Source organism: Gouania willdenowi, chromosome 5 (genome assembly GCF_900634775.1).
Source record: "Gouania willdenowi chromosome 5, fGouWil2.1, whole genome shotgun sequence".
NCBI classification, from domain to species: domain Eukaryota; kingdom Metazoa; phylum Chordata; class Actinopteri; order Blenniiformes; family Gobiesocidae; genus Gouania; species Gouania willdenowi.
Window position 1 is genome coordinate 4,111,071 of NC_041048.1, and position 22,923 is coordinate 4,133,993.

A 22,923-nucleotide genomic window follows, 5' to 3' on the forward strand; every position below is an offset into this window, starting at 1 on the left:
TGCAGACTCTGGCTCTAGGGACATGGGACGTCACCTATCTGGCGGAGAAGGAGCCTCAGTTGCCACGCAAGGTAGAGAAGTTGTGTTTAGATGTAGTTGGCCTCACCTTGACACATAGCAAGGGCTCTGGATCCAGTTACCTCAAGAGGGCTTGGAATCTCTTCCACCAAGGCCTCTTTCTGAAGAGGCTCCGCTATGTTTTGACTACCGCTATCAACAGCATACATAACACTAAGAGTTCTGAGCAGCTGACAGCTGCACTGAGGCACACACGCTGAAGGATTGTTGACCTCTGAGATCCCAGACCCGTCTGTTCCCCAAAACCCTTTGACCTACAGTAATAGACCTTGTCCACATCTGACTGACAATTCTAAAGTTTGACTCAAAATCACCACAACATCCTGCTTCTAAAATCTTTGATGCAAACATTTCATTCCAGACTCCACTGCACCTTTATCCATGTTTTCTTTTTTTGGATTTATCGATGGGGGTGTCCCAATACAACTTTTTCCACTTCAGATATGACATGTTATTGAGTATTGGCCGATACCGATATTAATGAACAGACTTGATATCAGCACTTACATGCTTCTACTTATTTTCTATTGTATAATGTTAGAAAACACTTAATCAAGTGATGCTTATTTGTAACCAATGGGTTAAAGAAAGATTCACTATTCTGTAATTGAATAAGACTCAATAAATCCAATAGAAAGACAAACCGTCTTCTAATTCTGCACTTATTCATTCATTTCTTTCCAATCTGATGCTGTAGTTTATTAAAGTGTGGAACAAAGTAAAGAATTATCATCACTTTTCTTTTCTTTTACTTGTTTAACCAACAGGTGGTGCTGTTCACCACCTTTTTTTTTTTTTTTTACTGTTCACATCTTCCTCTTGTTTAGCGTGACGTCATCATACTGGATCTTCACAATACTATGGAGGATGTTTATTGAGTTTCATGGTTTAAGATGAGAACTTCACATTATTTAAGCTCTGCTTTTGAAATTTGCTCAAGTTTACTCTTTGCTTTTGTTTTATTTTTCAAAACAACTTTACCTCTGCTCACTTTGTTTGCTTTATGTTTGGATTTATTTATTTTTTACTGTGTATTTTTACAGTTTACTGATTCTCTGTTTTTTCTTCCACTTCTGTTTTTAATTATTATTTCTATTTCTTTATTTTCTCTTTTGTTATTCTTTTCATTAGTTTCTTAAATAGTGTTCTTCTTTTTTCCCTTTGACATTTTACATGTTTATTCAAATAGATATCTCGCTAGTAGTACTAGTAGATTGTTTTTAGTTTTACTCATGGTAAAGTAAAACCAAAAGATTTCATTTCATTCTAGTAGACTTAATGCAAATGAAGTAGATGGGATTTGAACCAAATAGCTTCCTGATTGGTTGCAATGCTTTTGAATTAGCTTGCCCCGCTCCCTTATTAGCATATAATGCTAACTAGTGACACTTTTTGTTTCACATTTATGCTGAAATATCTTTTCTTATCTTTTATGTGCAGCTACGTGTAATAATAATAATGAAGACTCTTGGATTTTCCCACGGTTAGTTCATACGGATGGTTCCTTATATGGCAGACATTAAATATCATGTCTGCGCAGCGGCATGTTTGTAACGTCCCTGTAGTAGGATATTGGTGCTGGGTTTGATTCCTACACCTTCGCTGTGTGGGATTTGCATGTTCTCCCTGTGCATTCATAGGTCCGTTAGTCGCTAAACTGCAACTATACTAAAGGAATAATAATAATAATAATGATGTAATGTAACCTTTATTCATCACCGTAGTAGGGATGTCACGATTAATCATAAGGCAGTTAAAAACCGATTCATAGGTTTCACGGTTCATATCAATATTCTGAAAATTGAATCGCAGTACTTTTGTCCAAATGCTGAGGCAGTGGGCGGAATCTGCTACTTTCTTTCTGACTGCCTACTACTCTTAAACATGTTCATAAATGATTCCTTACCCCTTTAGCACCGAAAGAATATCTGTAATATTACGTGAATATTTGTAAGTCAGGTTTTTCTATTAGCTCTGTCTGCTAGCATAGCATCTCTTCTTCACTGCTGGAATAACTGCATGCCACCTGACCACTGGGTTACCAGCGCCCTCTGCTGGTCCAAACAAATATCCGCTGTAAATACAGGGCAATGACTGTTTTTTTTTTTAAAGTCCAATTGTTAAGGCACAAAATACATTTTCAGTTGCACTTTTAAAAAGAAAAAGAACAATTATACAGTTTTGCCTTGTTTACTATAGAACCAGAATTTAAATGAATAGGCTTCTTCATTTGTATTATTCCTTTATTTTTTTTCATTCAAGATTTATTTCTAGTTAAATTGCATTGTTTTGAATAGTTTATCAAGGGATTCTTTTGACAATGAAAAATAAAAGGAAAATAGTACAGTATTTTCTAGTTTTTTCCCCCCAAAAAATAAAGGAATATTTTTCAGTCATCATTTGTTTACATTCCCATTTTGTAAAATAAATCGTGAGAGAATCGTATCGTGAACCCAGCATCGTGAATCGAATCGTATCGGGAGTTGTTTGAATCGTTACATCCCTACACCATAGTGAAATTCTTCTCTGCATTTTTACCATTTTCCCCGAGGGGTAGCAGTGGGCTGTCAATTGCAGGCCCCCGGGGAGCAGATGGATTCAGGTTAAGGGACTTGCTCAACATCCCACAGTGTTGGCCCAAGTTAGATACAAACCGATGACCCTCCGATTACAAGCCCGCTTCCTTAACCACTAGGCCACCATTCCCCAAGGAAAGTTCAAAAGCTACAAAAAGGCAACAAAAATGAAGAAAAATTACAATAAAAATAGATTAAAAGCACACGTGAACTACAATAAACAAAAAAATAGCAGAAAAATATACAAAACAACAACAATTATACCAAAAAATGAGTCATCACTCTCAAAATGACAGCAAAAATACACATTATGACTTCAAAACACAAAAAAAAACCCAGAAAATATATACATTGTGACAACAAAAATACACAGAAACACTCACAAAACGCAAAAAAAAAACACAAAAAGACAGAACCTTATAAAGAATATAAAAATGACAGGGAAATATACACAATATCAAACCCTTTGTTGTTTCTTGTGGTAATGCTCTGATTGGTCATTATTCTAATCTAAATGTTGATCATGTGACCCTCAGATCAGAAACAATCTTGTTTGTGGCCCTGCTGTGATAAAACAAGAGTTAGGAATGGAAGTTCCTTGCGGTTATGGAACCAATAGTCATCCATCATGTGCACGCAGCATGAGCGTGAACATATTCAGAAAAGCAGCAGCAGAGACCACCTGATGATGACGATGATGATGATGTTTAAAGACAGTAAGTGGAGTGTTTTACAGTATATTTAGCTATATTTACTGAGTGAAACTACTCAGATTTGGGCCACGGAGGTAATTTTTCTCTGAAATCTGACAGAAAAGCTTGTTTCCTGCCAAAAGCTTCAGGCTTTAACCTTGAACACGTGTGTGTGGCATTAAATGACTTTGACAGTGAGTGGAAGAGTTGGAAATTCTGCAGAAGGATGGAGAATCGGTTATTTTATTACTGAAAACGCTCAATGTTTCTAAAGCTGAAGCCGAAGAAAGAATATTGTCCTTCCTGTCGATGTGAATCTTTTTCAATTCAATGCATCAGGAATAAAATTCATTGTATTTGTCTCTGTTTTGTCCCATTATGAACCTTTTTTTTTATGTGAAGCTGCAGTTTTATATTGTGTTTTCTACGTCCTCGTCTGTTTTGCCAGAGGTTGGCGCGTCGCCTTCACCCTTTTGTCCCAGACGCTGAATGCTATTGAGGAATTCAGGGGCCAAACACGGCCCTCTGTCTAATGTAGCATGGTCCCCAAAAGTATATGACAGGAAAATATACCAAACAAGAACAGAAATACCCAAAATGACTCCCAAAAATAACAAACTGAGAGCAAAAATGCACACAAATAACAGAAAAATATACAAAACACACACAATAATAACATAGTTATAGAAAAATTATGGAAAATATACATATGACCTAAATAGTAATAAATATACAAAAATGACGGGAAAATATACAGGACAAGAACAAAAACACATGAAATTACAACATAATACTCAGAAATAACGGAAAAAATGTACACACAAAACAAAACGTAAATATACAAAAATGACCGATAAATGTACCAAACGAGAACAAAAATATATAAAAAGACTCCCGAAATACACAAAATGACAATAAATACACACAAAATGACAATAAATACACACAAATGACAGAAGAATTTACAACATTTACAAAAATGATGGAAGAATATACAATATAAACAAAAAGACAAAATGACTGCAAAAATCCTACAAAATGATATTAGAATGCAAACAAATAACAAAATAAATTGCAAAATAACCTCCAGAACGCACAAAACAAAACGTAAATACACAAAAATGACATGTAAAAATACTAAACAGAAATACACAAATTGACTCCCAAAATGCACTAAATGAGAACAAAAATGACAACACAACACACACAAATAACAGAAAAATACACAAAATGACAACAAATTATGCACAAGTGACAGAAGAATATACAAAAATCACACAAATTGAAAAAAGAATACACACAAATAACAGAAAAATATACAAAATGACATCAAACAAAACATAAATATACAAAATGGCATGAAAATATACCAAACGAGAACAAAAATACACAAATTGACTCCCAAAATGCACACAAAACAGAAAAATGTACAACGTGATGACAAAATACACAATATTACTCATAGCATACACAAAGTGACAACATAATGCTCACAATTATATACATTATAACAACAAACCTATAACAACGTAGATATACAGAAAAGATAAATACACAAAATAACTTCCAAAAACATACAAAACGTTGATGTTTTCTTTGCTTCATCCATCTGTCAGTAAGAGAGACTCACGTCTGTTATTCATTTGTCAGTATAAGAACAGACTCACGTGTGTTCAAAGAAACTAAAACGAGATTTAAAGGCAGCCATATCTGACACTTCCTGATAAAGTGCTTTCACACACACAAAGACAGATTTCTCCCCTAAAACATTCTTTTCCAGTGAATCACTTTATCTAGAGAAGAAGTGGAACCACAGTTTGATTACAGGGTTCTTTAAAGCGTCCTGAACCACTGGATCTTTGTGGCGAGCAGCTTCAGGGTGTTGAAAGGTTCCAGTGTCGTTAGACGGGATGGTTGTTGTTATGTGGTGTGTTCTTCATGGCCACTTCCAGTTGCTTAACCACTACCACATGGACCTGAAGAAGAAGAAGAAGAAGAAGAAGAAGAAGAAGAAGAAGAAGAAGAAGAAGAAGAAGAAGAAGAAGAAGAAGAAGAAGAAGAAGAAGAAGAAGAAGAAGAAGAAGAAGAAGAAGTTACACATGGTTACACACATTTCACAGTAACTTACATTTCTACTTTACCTATCTATTTCCTTTGTACTCTTTGACTTTGACTTTTTTTTTGGTGCTTTTGATACTTAAAGTGTTTTAGTCATGACGACAACACCAGCATTCAAAATTATCTTTTAATAGAGCTTGAAAATTAAGATAACTTCTCTTTAAGTCTTAAATGATAAAATGTTAACACTTAAATTTAATATTCAGAAGCCAGTAGTTGTATTTTAACCTTAAACTCAGAATTCTGGCTCGGATCTCAGAATTCTGACATTTTTCTCAAAATTCTGACCTTTTTCTCAAAATTCTGACCTTTTTCTCAAAATTCTGACTTTAATCACAGAATTCTGATTTCATTCCCAAAATTCTTACTTTGATGTCAGAATTCTAACTTTAAATTGAGAACATTGATAATTATAAGAAGATATTGGACCTTACTTTTTTTGGGCCGTGGTTATGGATACGTTAAAAGTATCAATAGACTGCCACTCTATTCATACGCAGCGCTCCTCATTGGCCAGTTTAGGTGACGTGATAGGTGTACCACGTGACTTAAAGTTCCGTCAGTTTTATTTTAGCTCATATTTATTTTTAGCTACCCCGCTAACCCTTTTATTTCAGTCCTAACCCTAACACTATCAATAACCCTAACCCAGGAAATACCCTAAAATGTTACCTTTATTTGTATACGTATGTGTTTTTAAAGGTGGAAGTTGCCGTGTTAAATATGTTAAAAGGAAAATATATATATATATGTCAAAAGTGGGACTCAAACCCACGACAACGAAAGGAAGAATTCTATCCTAATGCAGTGATTGTCTTTGTGTTAATGTTTCTCACCGGATCATGTGATCTCACACATCTTCCTTTACTACCTTTTTTTTTTTTTAATTCACGATTAAAGACTTTAAACGTGTCTCAGTCGTCTTATCCAAACAACCTTTAATTTACTGTGGGGGTCGGGGTCACATGATTAAAAACCAGACCTTATCTGTTCAAGTGTTTTATTACAAAATACTATATTTCCTTCAGCGAGCTGATAATGTGGGTCTAATATATAAATCTTTCACAGCAGGGTCCACAAAAATTCTCTACACAGGCGATGATGCATCGACACATCTATATATAAGATGTCTATGAGTTGATCAAAGTAAATCCTTCTATTTTATCAGTTTATCATATCAGCCCATCAATGCTTGATTTTAAAACCAATATCAGCCAATACCGATACCGTCCCGATAATATAGTGCATCATTATTTATGAATCTGGAATCTTAAAGGTGCTTCCACATCCAGATATACAATTTAGCATTCTTTTATTTGTGTGAAAATAAACTTATAAAGAAGAATTCAAGCATTTTTAAAAAGCTACTTATAGATGGCAAGTTAACAGTGTTCTGTAACTGTAACTGTAAGCGAGTAAAGGTTTCTCTGGTTGTTAATATGACACGTTTGTTCTGTATTGAACCCGATGTGGAAACGTCAATCACATCCCGATCTAGGCTGTGACTCAAGTTAGGAAAAAGCAAAATACGCCAAAAATTATAAAATGCTAAAATACTCTAGAGCGAACTTGCTAGTCCATTATGGGTTTACAGAAACGTATGGCCTTCAGAATAAAAGGACGGAATATTTATTTATATTTTATTCATTTTATTGCTTTCTTATCCTATTTCTCGTTGGTGGTGTTTGGTCATAAATCATTTGTCCTAAAACTCAGAGTAGCATCAGAAAAGAAGGAAAAGCTCAGACTTTTCTATATAAACCATCGTAGCAACCAATCATTTGTCAAAATGACATTTTGTTTATAGTTCACCTAAAAGTTAGAACAGGATCTGATTTGCTTTCTTTAAATCTGTTCAGCACAAAAAGTTAAATATGTTGCCGCATTAGCAATGCGTAACTGGATTAGAAACAGTTTCCACTCAATAAGCATTCAAATCAATGTTTGCAGAGCTGTCTGAAGCCTGTAATCGTGTTATTGTTGCAGTAGTCGTGCTTTTATTCTGCATTCTGTTAGTGCCATCATGTATTAGGTGAACAATGTTTGGCTTTTCAGTCATTGCAACATACACTTAAACATCTGACATCCAAGAGAAATGCACAATGTGATGGTGAAACTGTCTGTAATGTTCCAGCCAATGGTTCAGTCACATGTGAACATTTCCATCATTCGACAACTCAAGGTTTTCTAAGAGCAAAATTTAAAAAAAAAAAAAGAAAAGAAAAACCTGATGTGAACTTTTACCTAAACTTCAAGTAATCGAGCAGGTTTAAATGTAATTTTGCTACAGTGTTAGTCATAGGTGGAGTTTGAGATTCTTGCTGGGGGGGCAAAAGAAAACATAGAATTCAATATATAGACCTGTGGGTCCCAAACAGGGGTACGTGTACCCCTAGGAGAATAGGAGCACATTTCAGGGGTACTTGGAAAGATTTCACAATTAATTTGGAAAATAATCAGAAAAATCTTCCTAGTTCCTTTTTAGGCTATTTCTTGAACAAACTAACTTATATATTTTCTTGTAATTTATTGAAACAGGATTATTTGATGCTGTATAAGCCATTTAATCACACTTCTGACAATAGGCGACAATAATAAGCTACATTTTACAAAGTAGACTGTATTTACTTACTACTGAAGTAATCACGTAAAGGTTGTAGTTTACTAAATTACATTTATTGTTTCGAATTTCTAGATTAAAGCAGAACTAAGTCATTTAAGCTTAGCGCTCCCTCTAAAGGTCCCTTTTGGTAATGTCACTGTCGTAAACACTCCGCACCCCCGAGGCAGCAGCTCCTCCCTCCCGCTTCAGTGAGACGGGCAGCGGGAGGTTTCCAAAAGTAACCGAGTGCGACGCGCTGGAGGTTTGAGGAAATAATCCCACAGAGAGTCTTGCTTTAATCCAGAGGAGACGGAGATGTTTGCAGTGAAACAGAACCAGTTGTTTCCTACATAATACACAGTTTTAAATATAAATAGTTTAAAGTCTTATGGAGCTGATGTGAACGAGTCCAAACTGAAACTCAGCCTCATTTAAATATGTGTGGGAACAGTTTCTGGTTTCCATCCTCATGCGTATTTCATTAACCTCTGCATATGACAGCTTGTTTCACTTATTATTTACTCTGTAGTGGATCAAACTGTTGCTTTACGTTGAACAAAATATGAAAATAGTTGGACATCTGTGACCAACGTGGACAGAAGTCTGACGTTTGTCCACGTTGGACGTCTCAGTATAGCCAGGAAATGAAGGCCGTAGCGGTTAGGGTTAGGATCAGTGTTAGGGTCATACCTGTCAAGTATCTCGGGAAACTCATAGCGGGCGCCAGAAAATTTCCCTTATTTTTAAATCCAAAACAATATGATTTTAATATCAAATAAAATATTTAAACTTTTTTTTTTTTTTTTTTGAACACTTTATTTAAAGATTTTTCAGTTTTATACAAAACAAACATTTAAAGAATCAGGGCTTGTTCAAACTTATTTTACAGAGATTTACACCACAATGCCAACCAGCAGCACATGAGCCCTCAACTTGCGAAAAGATATCCATAAAAATAAATTAAACACACACACAAAAAAAAAAACAAAAGGAAAAAACAAAAACAAAAAAAAAAAAACAAAAAAAAAACATACAAGTCAATACAATACGCTGCACAACCCAACTCCTCAGTGATTGAATTTTGCTTTACACATCCCACTCAAGTAAAAGGCAAACCTTCAACATAAGGGCGACCATGTCCTATGATATTTATTTATTGACCCACGTAAGCTGTACCTTAGATATTCCATTTGCAGACACATCATCAACTCTCGTACCCACTGAATAAAGGAAGTAGGTTGTACGTCCTTCCACTTTGTTAAAATGAGTCTGCGGGCCAAAAGTGATGAAAAGGCAATGGCACTGGTCTGGTACGTAGTCAATCCATGTCCACTTGGGACAACACCAAACACTGCGGTAATCGGATTGGGATCAATCTTTCTGCCACACACGTGAGAAAGCATCAAATATAGAACCCCAAAACCCACCCAATGCCACACAGGACCAAAACATATGGCTCATGGTGGCGGGCGACTGTTTGCATCTTGGGCACGCATCATCAGAGGTACCGTATATTCTAGCAAGCCTGGCCTTAGTGAAATAAGAACGGTGAAGAACCTTAAACTGTATCAAACAGTGTCGTATGCAGATGGACGTTGGATATATAAGCCCGTTACTTAAATCCCAGGTATCATCAGATATTTTCATGTTTAGGTCCTGTTCCCAAGAAATCTTCACCTCAGCCAAAGAAGTAGGGTCTATGTGATGCAACGCATTGTATATTTTGGAAATCTGTCCTCTGGAAATAGATTGTAGTTGCAAGCAGTCTTCAAGGGGGCAAGCATGTGATTTGTTTGGATACGTGGAGAAATGCTTTGATGCAAAGCTACGGGCCTGTAAATATCTGAAAAAGTGAGATCTGGGAATATCAAATTTTTTTGCTAAGTCTTCAAATGACATAAATGAGCCATTAATAAACAGGTCCCTGAAAAACACAATCCCTTTTGTTTGCCAAATTTTGAAACCTGACTCATTTAAGGCTGGTAAAAAAGAAGGGTTAGAAGTAATAGGAGCATAAATAAGGATCTGTTTGAAGGAAAAAGTGGCGACGACATTGAAACCAGATACTGAGAGAGCTTTTAACCAATGGATTTGTGAATTTTATTTTCCCCTCTAATGGCAATGAGGAACACATTAGAGATATGGGTGTGGTTGGAGGACTAGAACCCAGTTCCATAACAGACCAAAGTGGGCCGCCGCCCTCTTTAAATGTGCGGAGCCAGGTGGAAAGTTTTACAATATTATCTGACCAGTAGTAATACATGAAATTTGGTAGGGCAAGGCCACCTTCAGCTCTAGAGCACTGTAATCTGGATTTCCGAATCCTTGGGCATTTCTGATTCCATATAAATGAAGTCACAATACCATCAATTTTTTTAAAGAACGTTTTGGGAAGAAATAAAGGCAGCATCTGAAAAATATTTAAACTTTTAACTTTTTATTTTAACTTTTAAATTAAATTATTTTTATGTACTTGATCTCAATGAAATTATTTTTAAATTAATCAATCTCGATTAAATATTTCAATTTTAACAATTAGGACTTTCTTTCTTAGACATACTGTATATACAATGAAAAACATGAATGGACTCAGACAAAAGAAAAAGATCCATCATTTTTATTGTGGATATGTGCCAAACATCTGCTCTGTCTACACACACACACGCACGCACGCACGCACGCACGCACGCACTCGCACACACGCACGCACTCGCACACACACACACACACACACACACACACACACACACACACACACACACACACACACACACACACACACACACACACACACACACACACACACACTATGAATCTTTGTAAACCTTCACTCTCTCTCCATCTCTAACCCCTTCCTCTCACACAGATTATAACACAGCACTTGTTCAGTTACATATTTTACATAAGAAGTGCACGTAGACCAAGTGCACCCTTTGTGGAAGTCCGTAGGGCGTAGTGTGGGTATTGGGACACAGCCTGTGTGGGAGTGGCTTAGTATCTGATTGCCTACATCTGGGGCCTGGACTAATTGGAGCTTCTACCTGCAGACTGAGCAGTCACACCACTTGTGTTTTGCTTTTTCTTTGTTTATTGGTTGTTTTTGAACTTTTTTGTTAATGAAGTGAGTTTAGAGTTAAGTTATGTATAATTCTGTTCATCCCCTTTTCAGACGGTAAGCAAGTTCTGTTTTCTGTTAACCGTGCGTTAGGTTTAATTTACGATGTTTGTGGTTTGAAGTTCTTTCACCAGCCGTCTTGTTAGTTTAGTTGATAACATGTTTTGTTTGAAGCAGATCTTGATTTATTATTTGCCTCATCAATATAAGTTCACATCTCTGACCTTAAGGCAATAAACTTTAATGGGCATTCAAACTATTTTGTATTTGACATTGGGGGCTGGTTGGCATGACATCACTACCAGGTCATACAAACATTCAGAATATTGATACATTATATGTTGGTAATTTATGATCACGATAGGTCAACAGTAAAGTCCTGTAGCTTTGAAGAACTCGCTGAGTTTTAAACGAGCTGCACCATGAACTGTGCGGAAAAACTCACTACCGATTTACATCCCGACCAAAACATTAATAATCTGTGACAAGTTTCACTCTTAAGCCTTGTATATCGTTCAGTGTCAGAACGGAGGTTGGCCCACTGTACTTCTGCGTAGAGGGAACGTCTCGCTATGCGAATGGCCGCCCTGCCGCTTGGGGTGTGTGGCTGTGTGTTGTTGTTACAAATGAGCATTTAAAAGCCCTTGTTTATCTTCCGGTCACAGAAAACAATGTTTTATATTCTTTAAGCATCGGATTATTACTTACCTACTGTACCTAACCATGTGTGTTTTGTTGGACACAAACATTAAAACAACAGTTTCAAAACGTGCACTCGTAAAGAAAGTATAAAAGTGTATCGAGCGGACCGTCGACTGCTCCGGTCAACAGTCTCGCTGGTGGCGAGGGGACCCTGAACTCACCGTAGAGTGGAGAGGGAGCAGCGAGGTAACCTGGACCACCGCCCGAGGAAACGATGAGTTGGGAGCGGGACATCGCTGTAAAGATCACTTTAAACATAACTTCATGTCTGCTCCTCTGGCAGCCTCCACAGCTTGTCAGTCATTGTTTACTATATGAAACACACACACACACACACTGTAGGTACAGAGACGAGGCAGTAGTAGTGATAATAACAGACAACACACACTTTTTGTCTGTGAGTTTCACGTGCTTCAGCCATTAAAGGAAATAATAAAACTCTGGTACTTTCTGTGTGTCTAGGTTCTCTCTTTGACTAAATCCACTGTAGAAACAACTCTCGTATCGCTACGCTAAAAGTTGAAACATGGCGGTGTGACTGGAAAAGGCACACCGCCTTTGGAGCTGACCAATCACAGCGCTTATGTTCCACGTCACCTTGACACAAAGTCAAGATTTTTGGGTGGAGCATGTCAGTTTACAGGGAGGGGGTCAACGCCTACGTAGAGCGCTACATGCGTCAACGGCGGCGATTTTACGCAGAACCATATATTAGGCTTTAATTGTAACATAACTATTACTAGTACACTCAAATGATCTCACCAGTAGTACTAGTAGAATGTTTTTTGTCTACTAGTAGTACTAGTAAAGCCAAACAATTCACTAGTAGTACTAGTAGAGCTTATGCAAATGAAGTAGGAGGGATTAGAACCAAATCCAGCTTTCTGATTGGCTGGAACATTTTCGAAAGCCAATGGAAAGACTGAATTGGCTTTCCCCGCCCTTTTATTAGCATATAATGCTTACTATTAACACTTTGTGACAGTTTTAACTTAACCAGTAAAATCTCCTCGTACAGTACCAAAACCAAAGATGAGTACATGTACTCCAAAATTCAGGACTGGTAAAGCTTAATGATGGTTAAAATCACTGATATCATAATAGTAGTACTAACCAGGCCACAACGACTGATTAAAGTGTTTTTTTTTTTTTTTTTGTTTTGATGAGGCTTTCTTGTCTTTTATTCTGGAAATATTGCCCCGTTCCCATGTGCTCACACCTCCCACTGTGACTTAGTGTGTAAAAGAAGAGAAGAGGACAAACTCTAACCAGCCATAACTTAATGGAGTAATAACAAAATAATAACGATGGATGGACCAGGCGCAAAGTCACTGACAAAGCCTTCAAAATAAAGTGTTTGATACACAGGCTGCACATGCAGGATTCTGGGAAAGATGATTGGTTTTAAGAAACGTGTCCATAAATCATTCCCAGCTCACGAACTGCAAATCTTCCTTCTAAGAATCAGGGAAGAGAAAACCATGGGAGCCATGTTTTCCTGGATACTTTTTGTTTTTTATGCTTTTTAGAAAAAACACAGTTTGAACTTCATTTCAACCAAATTAATGTGTTGAAAGATATTTTATGGTATGTGTCTTTTTGTAGAGTAGACTTCTGTTCTTTCCTTGTTTTGCACTTTCTACTTATACTGTCTTGGCTGATCTGTTGTATGTAAAAATAAAAAAATTAATCTGACTCTAGAACATGCACAATAATTCCTGTTCTTTTTAACTTGTACACGTGGCAATAAACTCTGTTCTCTGATGCTTGTAATAGAGCCAAAGTTACATCTGAGCTAAGTTTTTATAGCAAATTATTTGCTAGAACTGAAAAAATATAGATATTTTATTTCAAAATACTCATAATAATGCCATATAGAATTCCTAAAGACATCAGGAAAATTGGAATATTGAAGAAGTTTGACTTAATATCAAATCCACAACCAACAAAAATAAATAATAATCTCACATTTATTTAAAAAAAAAAAAAAAAAAAAAATGTAAACTCATTCACTTTTCCGTTATTGTTGGAAATATTCTTAATCTTTTGGTGAAAATTATTGATGATGAAAATGAAAATGATTTATTTGCAACAATAAATAATAATTATAATTCTTTTATATCCCAAAATAATTCCGTAGAATTCCTGCAAAAAGATATCAGGAAAGTTGCTGTATTGTGCAAAATTGAAGTAATATCTTCCACAACCAACAAGCATAAATAATAGATAATTAGATAAATAATGAATCAATGATTTATTTAAAAAAAAGTTAAACACATCCACTCTTCCATTATTGTTGGGAACATTAAATGTTTTGTATAAAATTAGAAGAGTTTGTTACATAATAAAAGGAGAAAAAGTCTTATTTTAGACATTGGTTTAAATTTAAAAAAACATCTCTTATGTTATTATTTTTTCGATCTCTGAGGTTTTTAATAATAAGTGGATAATAGTAACAGTTCCATGTTTGTATTTGTGAGATGTGGCTCCCATTAATACGTCAATTATGTGCTTTATTCTAAGCATTTCAAACCCTCCCATAACCAGTCCAGGGTCGTCCCTCCTCCTCGTCCTCTGGAGACGGACATCGAGCACAAAAAAGTTTCAACACAAGTAATGGTGTGAAATTACTGAAAAGAAGAGACTGAGATCTGTGATTTATTGTCCAAAGGAAAAGAGAAATAAAGACGTAAGAAGAGGAAGAAACGGAAGAAAACGTTGACTTTTGACTGGTTTGGGATCAAAAGGTAAGAAATGGAAAAAACTACATTTTGGTTTAATCTTAAATTCTCACAGTAGAAAAAAATGCTTCTTTTCTCTGTTACTGTATAAGATTATTTCCCCTGTAAAAGCTGATTATTTCTAATTATTCACTGAGGCTTTACTTTGTGAAGCTCCTTCAGGGTTTTTTTTAATGTTTAGATACCACTTGATTTTCTATTTCAATGTCACCTGATAATGATCACATCATAGGTTTAAAACAAAATCAACTAAAATGCTATAAAAAACAACAATCATGTCAAACACATGAAGTGGTAATATTTGTTGTTTAGTTACTCCTTCTAAAAGGAGGATTAAGGATTCAAGGATTTTCATTTGTCAGGATAATAATAGCATAAAAGAATAAAAAAAACAGTAATGTAAATACCTGTATAATATATACTAAATAATACAAATATACAAAAACAATTGAAGCCCAAATACCAGCAACATTAAAAAACATTTTAAACACCTGAAACTTTTACGCATATTGTATAAAACAGTGTATAATATATAATAGATTTTGTTTATTTTATAAAAATACTAAATATTACAATAAACTTACATTATGTAATCAACACAAGGTTTATTTTGTATTTATTTTTTTTAACGTTTATAGGATACAAAGGGTAAAACAACTTTAAAAAGTTGGGAGTGTGTTTATTAATGTGTGTAATATTAATTTATTTCCATGAAAAAGAGCAAACTAAGTTTAAAAAAACGGCACCACCAAATTTTCACAGGAGGATATTTTGCTAATGACAAACACAAAGTGATAATAAATGTTTTTTTTAATTGACTAAGCAGTAAATGTTAATAAATGCTTTAGTAGCAGAATAAAATCATCTGTTTTATCCAAACATGCAGCAAATATTTTAACAATAAATAAATAAATGAATAAAAACAAAAGTTGTGACGATGCAGGTTGAGTTTTCTGGAAAAAATAAACACTTAATGCTCAGTTATTACAAAATCAAACTGGGACACTGGGAATATCCTTTTTTTTATTTTATTTATTTTACTATTTTCATTGACCGTAATAACTGCTAGTGGAAACGTAAACCATCGTGAAAAATGCCAAGGATTAAAAGTCCTGATGGATTCCCTAAATATTTCCTAATAATTCATAGAAACAACAAAACACGTCTTTATTCTGTCGTTCAGCATCAGCTGCTCTAATGAACTTTTTAAAACACTAACATTTTTCGTCATGGAACTTCTTTTTTTGTTGGAAAAATAAAACCTAAATAAAAATCCACGCGTGTTTAAGAGCCACTCTGAAGGAAACATGAGGCTGTGGAGGTTAGAGAAGTTACACACACACACACACACACACACACACACACACACACTCAGAAGTATGCAGCTTTAAGGAGAATGCTGATTTAATGTTATCTAATCAGTGGTTGGTGGTTGATGAAAGTCTCAGAAATGTGGGTTTAATAATCTCTGCACAGCTTTACAGTCACTGCTGTATTATCTAAACACACTAATAATTATTATTATTTTTCACTTCTGATACAATAAACCGTATAGTCCATGAGCCACACCAGATTTCAGCACCTGTGGTGGCAACATTTCACTGTTTACCTGAAGGGCATATACCCATAGACAGGGTTGTAATGATTAGTTATGACATTATTCAAATTGTAATAATAAATAAATTCAACTTTATTTATATAGCGCAAATTACAACAATATTCATCTCGAAACGCTAATTGTAAAACGTAACCTGTTGTAATCATAATGCATAAAAATTCTATAAAAACTCATTTCCATTAATTTTCAATATTCCTTCATTCATACAATTAAATCAAACAGTTCTGTTTTACAAAATATCAAGTTTTCCCATGAGGATCATTTTATTATTTAAAAATATATAAATCACGGGGTAAATACAGACAAAAAGGCCCAAACGCCCACACCAAAAATATTAACATAGTGATATTTTCATGGATAAAGAATTCAGCCTAACAAGGTAAACAACACATGAAAAACAAATTTTTATTTTTTTTGTGTATTTTACAGCTGATTTAAGACATGGGTGAAAACTGACCCGTTATCATAATAAATGCTAACAGAAAGCTAACCCAAAAGGAAGGTTACGTTTTATTAGAATTATTTATTAAAAGCTCATTAATCGTGATTAAATGTAATTGAAAATTAGTACCAGTAATTGAGAATGTAATTATAATTGGCTTTCAGGGGAAAATAATTGTAATTGTAGATGGAAAAATGCTGGTCACATAATCATAATTGAGTTATAATTGTACGTGGAGAAATAAATGTATTAAAAAAACATTGAAGCCAAACTTGGATCAGTAGCATTGGATTCAGAATGAGAGAAATCAAAGTGTGATATCTCTAGAACAAATGTATCAATGTTTGGAATTGTATGTTCTACAGATATATTTTGACATGTGACTAATATGTTAATTCAGTGGGTCACCATGAGGACAAAAGGTCAGAAAAACTGACTCTTATGGTTCTTAAAATCTGAGCAATCTTTAAAAAACCCACCATATCCACCTGACCAATTGGAATTGGTCAAAGAGCTCAAGTAATAGATAAGTTTCAAAGTCAATTTTATGCCTAAAAAGGGAAAATTGTCATTTTGTGTATTTTTCGGTTGTTGTTCTGGGTATTTTTCAGTCATTTGTGTATTTTTGTTGTCCTTTTTTATTTTATTTCTGTTATTTTTGTAGCGGTTGTGTGTGTTATTGTGAATTTTTGTATATGTTTTGTTGTCCTTTCTTATCTATTACTCTATCTATTTTGAATCGGTCAGATATCACACTTTGAATTTCCCCCACCCCCAATTTATGATCTCAAATCCGACCCAGTGTTTTTGTTGTTTATTATGAAATGTGTGAAATGTCAGAAAAGTCTTGATCAAGTGATTTTAGTCATAAAGGGAAACATAATCAGCAACAGTAGGGATGAGAAAACCTGACACTTTTATTATTAACAAATGGCTTCAAGACATTTGAACCTTAAACATGAAAATATTCTACAATGTAATAAATAACAAAATAAATTAGGCCTTGAATAATAAATACTATAAAAACAATATTTATATTCAGGGTTTTATAGTCAGGCTCTGATTGTATTAAGCAGATTAGGTAATTACATTAGAATGTACCAACTCTTCTGTCATTGGTTAATTCTAAGTGTTTGTCCAAAGCAGGAAAAAAACTAGCAAACAGTGACTAAACAGTTCAACTATATTCCTGTTCCTAGAGAGCAACTCACTCGCTTGTTTCATGTTATTTTAAACACACCTGGATCTGGTAAATGTCATGTACTAGTGCTGCACAAAGCCTGGTAATGAGCTCCACACAAGCGCTGCAGTGAATCGTCACAACCTCAAACCACAAATCTGTTACAGTGCAAAGGCAAAATTACAACAAAATATGCAAAATGACAATCAAAACACATACATAAATTGCAGAAAATATACAAATCGAAAACAGAAATACATGAAATAACTTGAAAAACAGTAAATGACTATAGTTACACACAAACCAGTAGCAACAATAAACAGAATCACTCAAATAACACACAAAATGTCATAGAAATCACACAAAAGTAACAAAATGACACAGAAAAATATAGAACAACAAAAATCAACAAAATGGCTGTGAAATCATACAAAATATATTTAATTTTGATATCAAGAATTTCTGGTGACCCCAAAGACATGTTTTTTTTTTTTGGAATTAGTTTCATGATTATGTTTGAGCTCAGATTTATTTTTTTTATTTATTTTATTGCATTTTAGTTGAACTAGATTTATATTTCACAAAGTGAAAGTATAGAAATACAGTTGTTCAAGATTGTTTCATTCTTTTAATAATAATTAAAAAAATTTAAAAAATCTTAATTTTTTTCAGGACATTAGGACTTAAGAACATTAGAAAACTATAAAACCAAAATTCCCCATTATTAGTTTGTAAAATTAACTTCCTTGTTGCCAGAGGTGTGAAGAGAAGTCAAAATTAAGCAAAAGATTCAAGGTTTTATTGCTTTTTCCCTCTTAAAGGGATCCTCCACTGTTTATATAAACACAACCTAAAACCTTTGAAATGTACTTATTAGATTTGATATCTGTGCCTAACAAAACACAATGTTTTGCACCATTTTTGTTTTTTATTAACTTTTAGAAATTAGACTATTTTACAGTTTTAGAGCCTGTGTTCCTCCATCTTGGAATCACGAGATTGATGATGTCACACGGCCCCACTGCCTGTAAACATCCCATTGTTTTCTATTGGAGTGAAGCCTAATTTTTGGGTAATTTAGCAGTTTTTTTAGATCATTTAGCAGATTTTTCAGTCACATCATTTCAGACAACTTGTGCTGCTTTTGGTTGCTCTAAAAAAAACTGGAAAAGTTAAACATGTTGATGTAAACCTCTTTTGTTAATGACCCACAGTGGGCGACAAATCCAACTCTGTGGTTTGGTACAATGAAGCAGAGAATAAGAGCTCTCCTAAGGGACCTTTACTCTCCCTTTAACAGTGCGCTGACACGCTCTGGTGGCTGAAGTTAGTGAGTAGCAACTTTGGACCCCTCCCTGCAAGTTGAGAACCTCTTTTATTGCTCTGACAATGGTGTCTATTGCTTTAGAAACATGCCTGGGTCAACACTCCCACACGCTGTTTTTAAATTACCCTTAACGCCACAGGACAGGGCTGCGCTACCTTGTGATTAAGTCGGCCAATCACGTTTGTGCCAGCTTCACCCCTTGTTTGGAGGCAAATCTCAGCCCAGAAGATATACTGTATGTATTCCCCTTTCAGATTCCACACTCTTGTCACATGTCCTCGAGCTGTTCAATAAAAGTTCTGAGAAGAACTAAGAGAAAAAACCTTCCCTGCGACCCTCTGAGATTAGATCCACGAATCAACTTTGGGCCCCTCCCTGCAAGTTGAGAACTTCCAATGACGGAGAAATAAACAATAAAGTAGAAAAGTTTTCTGAGAGTTTTGGCCAAAATCCGCTGATATTTGCTCTCATTTGTTCACCCCGCCATGTGGTGTTCCTCTAACACTGTCGCCAAAATCACATCATATTGAATGAAAAGCGCAACATCTCAGCATCTAGAAACTGTTCGATTATTCCTGTGTGGGTTGTTATTGATGGAGAAACAGTCATTCTGTCAGCGCTCCCCCTAAAGGTCTCTTTGGTTATGTCACTGTTGTAAACACGCCGCAGCCCCGAGGCAGCAGCTCCTCCCTCTACAGTGAGCCGGGCAGCGGGAGGCTTCCTAAACGTACCGGTGACATGTACTGGGTTTGTGGACACATCGTACTGAGATTGTATATGCGCATGGGCACCACCGCAAAATTCATTTTTCTTTTTTTTTTTGTTTTCAAAGTGAACAGACACGTGTTTTATTTGTTTATTGGATTATGTTAGGGTTATAATCTCAGTACAGACTTAAACTGAAACCGGGGCAAAATGAAAGTGGTTCATCGTGAATAAGTGTTTACATTCTGAGTGAACTAGTAACTCAGTAAGTTGATCATTTATACCGTAAAAACTGCGCTGTTTATGACAAGGGAAGTGATCAGTCAGTTGTCTCCCCTGTCACTCTGCTGTGCAGACACACACACGGTGTCACGTGAAGTGACCAAAAAGCGCCACTGTGTTAAAGCAACTCATCACGGGCGATTGAAGCGACTACAGTCGCTACAGTCGCGTTTGGTGTGAACGCACTGTTAGTGTGTATTGGGCTGTTGTAAAGCAGTAGGTGTTGTCGCTGTGAGACTGCCACTGGCCAGAGACTACGAGAAGGATTTATTAACGTGAAATAAGTTACTTAATTCTGCTTTAAAGTGACACAAACATTTTCATGGCTGTATAATCAGTTCCTAAGGGACGCTTGGTTTCAAATGTATTTAAATCTGCTTTGATTCTATTGTTTTAAGGGGTGATTCTATCTAATCTAGTCCATTTCGGTTCATACATGTATGTGGAATTGTAATGAGAACAAGAAAGTTGATATATTATTGTTTAATACTTTTTTTATTTTCAGTTTAAAAATGTAATAACACAAAATGACTTCATGAAGTCCTAAAATGATTTGTTTCATGTGGATCCCAAAGTTGTAAGTGACATAAACACACGTACTGATGTCATTTCTGTAGCTGAGGGAAAGATGTACGCCTTCCTGCTGCTGAGCTGCTTCATCTTCGCTGCGTCTGAGTTCTTCTTCTGTGGTTCCACTCACATGATTGTAGACGACAGGCTGTCCAATCAAAACGCCATCGCATCGTATTCCAAAAACCTGGAGATGAGTTCGCCGCCTGTGGCCATTGTAGGTAAGAATGCGCTCACTTTTACAACCGCAGTATCCATCCAAAGTCCTGTTTATTCATCATGTTAATATTATTACTGTAATAAGTACGTCCTCCTTTTGTTCTGTTTTCTCATGACGTCTTTCTCTTTCTGTTCATTCCTGCTGATCTTTGTGGGCCATCGTTCCCATTATATTCAGTTATTATGAATAAATGATAAATAATAATAATATTACTGATATGAACTTCTGATCTTTGTCTTTCAGAGTTGCCAAAGGCATCAGTGAAGAAGAAGAAAACAAAGAAACACAAAAAGGTTTGACACAAACTTTGACCAAATACCAGAAACTTCCAGTAACAAAACAAAAACATATCACCAAAATGATCAAAAGTTATTTGGAATGAAACAAAATAAAAACAAAACTGGTGATATGGTGGTGTTACGTTGTTAGAGACTTTTATTGCCGTAATCTACGTTGTTGGATTTTTAAAACTTTTAATCCTCATGTATCTTTTTATTCTATCATACCTTTGTCTACTACATACTTAAGTCTATCACTGAATGTTAACGTCTATTTCCCATATTAAAGCACATGTATCCAGTGTTGTTAATATATATATATATAAAAAATTTATGTTTAATGTTACAGAAATGAGAAATTATAATAAATAAAAACCGATATTGGTAAATGTGTTTTTATTCTTTATTTCTGAAAAAAAAAACTCCAACGCACTGTCTCACACTTTCTGCAGTCAAATGTGTAACAAAATAGATTTGTTACACATTTGTTACTCTTCAATGGGAGCTTTTTTTGTGTTGTGAGCCCTATTGTGTATTTCATATCGTATCGTGAGTTAACTATTTCGTTACACCCCTAAAAGTGACCAAAAACCCATTACAACCAGTTTAAAATATGAAATAATGCTAACTATTAAACATGCACTTTGTCCTTTCTTCTAATAATAGATAAATGTCTTCTTGCATTGTTAGTGTATTAAATATCTTTACAAGAGACCAATCATATTACAGGGAACAGTAAAGAGTTTAATGTATTTCTGTCTTGTGCATTTTTCTGTTTGTTTTGTGTGTTATTGGAGTCAATTTGTGCATTCATTTGGGGTTGGGTTTTTTCAGTTTTTGGTTAGTGTTAGTTCTGTAAGTGTTGTGGTTTAAAGAAAGAAAAAACACCATGTTAAATGTCACATTTTATGTAACGTGGTTCTTTTTTTCTGTGCCAGAACAAATACGGAGGAAACAAGCGTCCCTTTCGTCCTGCTAACTGCGTCTCGTTGTGGGGAAGCTGTAAAGCTCCAGGAAAAACCTGTTGTGATCCTTGTGCTTTCTGCAAGTGTCGACTCTTCAAGACTGTTTGTTTCTGTCGACTGGGAAACCCTCAGTGTTAAACCCTCAGCGCTAAACCCTCAGCGTTAAACCCTCAGCGCTAAACCCTCAGCGTTAAACCCTCAGCGCTAAACCCTCAGCGTTAAACCCTCAGCGCTAAACCCTCAGCGCTAAACCCTCAGCGCTAAACCCTCAGCGCTAAACCCTCAGCGTTAAACCCTCAGCGCTAAACCCTCAGCGCTAAACCCTCAGCGCTAAACCCTCAGCGCTAAACCCTCAGCGTTAAACCCTCAGCGCTAAACCCTCAGCGCTAAACCCTCAGCGCTAAACCCTCAGCGTTAAACCCTCAGCGTTAAACCCTCAGCGTTAAACCCTCAGCGCTAAACGCTCAGTGCTAATGCTCAGTGCTAAATCCTATTTCAGCGCTAAACCCTCAGCGCTAAACCCTCAGCGCTAAACCCTCAGCGCTAAACCCTCAGCGCTAAACCCTCAGCGCTAAACCCTCAGCGCTAAACGCTCAGCGCTAATGCTCAGTGCTAATGCTCAGTGCTAAATCCTATTTCAGCGCTAAACCCTCAGTGCTAAACCCTCAGCGCTAATGCTCAGCGCTAATGCTCAGCGCTAAACCCTAATTCA

At 35.7% G+C, this 22,923-nt stretch overlaps 1 protein-coding gene across 1 annotated transcript; it reads left to right on the top strand.

The window, feature by feature from the left end:
- Nucleotides 1–14,475: 14,475 nt before the first annotated feature.
- Nucleotides 14,476–22,923, top strand: asip1 (agouti signaling protein 1). Its single transcript, XM_028446385.1, has 4 exons — nt 14,476–14,630; nt 20,796–20,969; nt 21,212–21,261; nt 22,185–22,923. Exons 2-4 carry the CDS (start codon nt 20,807–20,809, stop codon nt 22,347–22,349), a joined length of 378 nt encoding a protein of 125 aa, XP_028302186.1. The 5' UTR covers nt 14,476–14,630; nt 20,796–20,806; the 3' UTR covers nt 22,350–22,923.

Bases quoted from the DNA above. Each gene is read 5' to 3' on its own strand.
- asip1 (XM_028446385.1), top strand. From the start codon at position 20,807: ATGTACGCCTTCCTGCTGCTGAGCTGCTTCATCTTCGCTGCGTCTGAG. The intron at 20,970-21,211 runs GTAAGAATGCGC...TTTGTCTTTCAG, and splicing joins GCCGCCTGTGGCCATTGTAG to AGTTGCCAAAGGCATCAGTG. The intron at 21,262-22,184 runs GTTTGACACAAA...TTTCTGTGCCAG, and splicing joins AAACAAAGAAACACAAAAAG to AACAAATACGGAGGAAACAA.